Source organism: Buceros rhinoceros, unplaced genomic scaffold, assembly GCF_000710305.1.
Source record: "Buceros rhinoceros silvestris isolate BGI_N320 unplaced genomic scaffold, ASM71030v1 scaffold12366, whole genome shotgun sequence".
In the NCBI taxonomy this organism is placed as follows: domain Eukaryota; kingdom Metazoa; phylum Chordata; class Aves; order Bucerotiformes; family Bucerotidae; genus Buceros; species Buceros rhinoceros.
Window position 1 is genome coordinate 11,074 of NW_010418128.1, and position 966 is coordinate 12,039.

Below are 966 nucleotides of genomic sequence, written 5' to 3' on the forward strand. Positions count from 1 at the left end.
CGCCCCGCTGGTGCTGGTGTAGTGGCCACTGGGAGCCCGGTGTTTGCGGGCTCCCTAGTTCCTACGTCCCACTCCAGGTGTGCTGCGTCACGAGCACAGGGCGTGCCTTCGTCTGTCGCGTGAGGACGTGTCATTACGTGTAGCAGAACGGTGAGGAAGGACTGCCTGTGAAAATAGTTACCTCAGGATTTCGGTCGGTGCTTGGAAACCAAGTCTGTGCTCTGTGTTGTTCCAGGGAAACTGGTTTCAAACGTGGTTTTTGATGACCCACATCCACAGGGCAAAATTATGGCAACTTGGTTCCCGGTGCTTTCTGGGTTAACTCCTTTCTCTAACTTTCAGCAAACGCTCGCAACATGATCTCGGAACGGGATTCGGAGACCACCTTCGATGAGGATTCCCAGCCGAACGATGAGGTGATGCCGTACAGTGACGATGAAACGGAGGATGAGTTGGACAGTCAGCAGCCTGCCGTCGAGCCGGGGCAAAACCGAATCAACAGAGAAGTCGAGGAGAGCCGAGAGCCCTTGAAAAAAGGTAACGGTACGGCAGAAAGTTGATTTTGATCCTGAGCGCTGGCTTTCTCCTCGTTTCCTCTAGTTGCAGCAGTTCCGGGATCACAAAAAAAACAGCAGCCTGCCGTCGAGCCGGGGCAAAACCGAATCAACAGAGAAGTCGAGGAGAGCCGAGAGCCCTTGAAAAAAGGTAACGGTACGGCAGAAAGTTGATTTTGATCCTGAGCGCTGGCTTTCTCCTCGTTTCCTTTAGTTGCAGCAGTTCCGGGATCACGGCAGGGGAAGGTGAGCAGCAGTTCAGAGAAACGCGTCAGGTGAGGGCTGTGTGCTGCTGCCACCGCAGGAACCTCTCTGGCGTGTTTTAGACATGCCTGTTCTTAACCTCTGTCCAAGGAAAGTCTGTAACTCCCTCCACGCCGTTTTTTTCAGTGTTGCAATGTGAACACTCTTT

At 53.4% G+C, this 966-nt stretch overlaps 1 protein-coding gene across 1 annotated transcript in view; it reads left to right on the forward strand.

Moving 5' to 3' along the window:
- Positions 1 to 356: 356 nt before the first annotated feature.
- ATP8B1 (ATPase, aminophospholipid transporter, class I, type 8B, member 1) overlaps positions 357 to 966 on the forward strand; it is an 18,419-nt gene continuing 17,809 nt past the window's right edge. The window contains exon 1 of the mRNA XM_010138417.1: positions 357 to 537. Within this exon, the coding sequence (XP_010136719.1) occupies positions 357 to 537 (181 nt within the window). The remainder of the gene's footprint in view (positions 538 to 966) is intronic.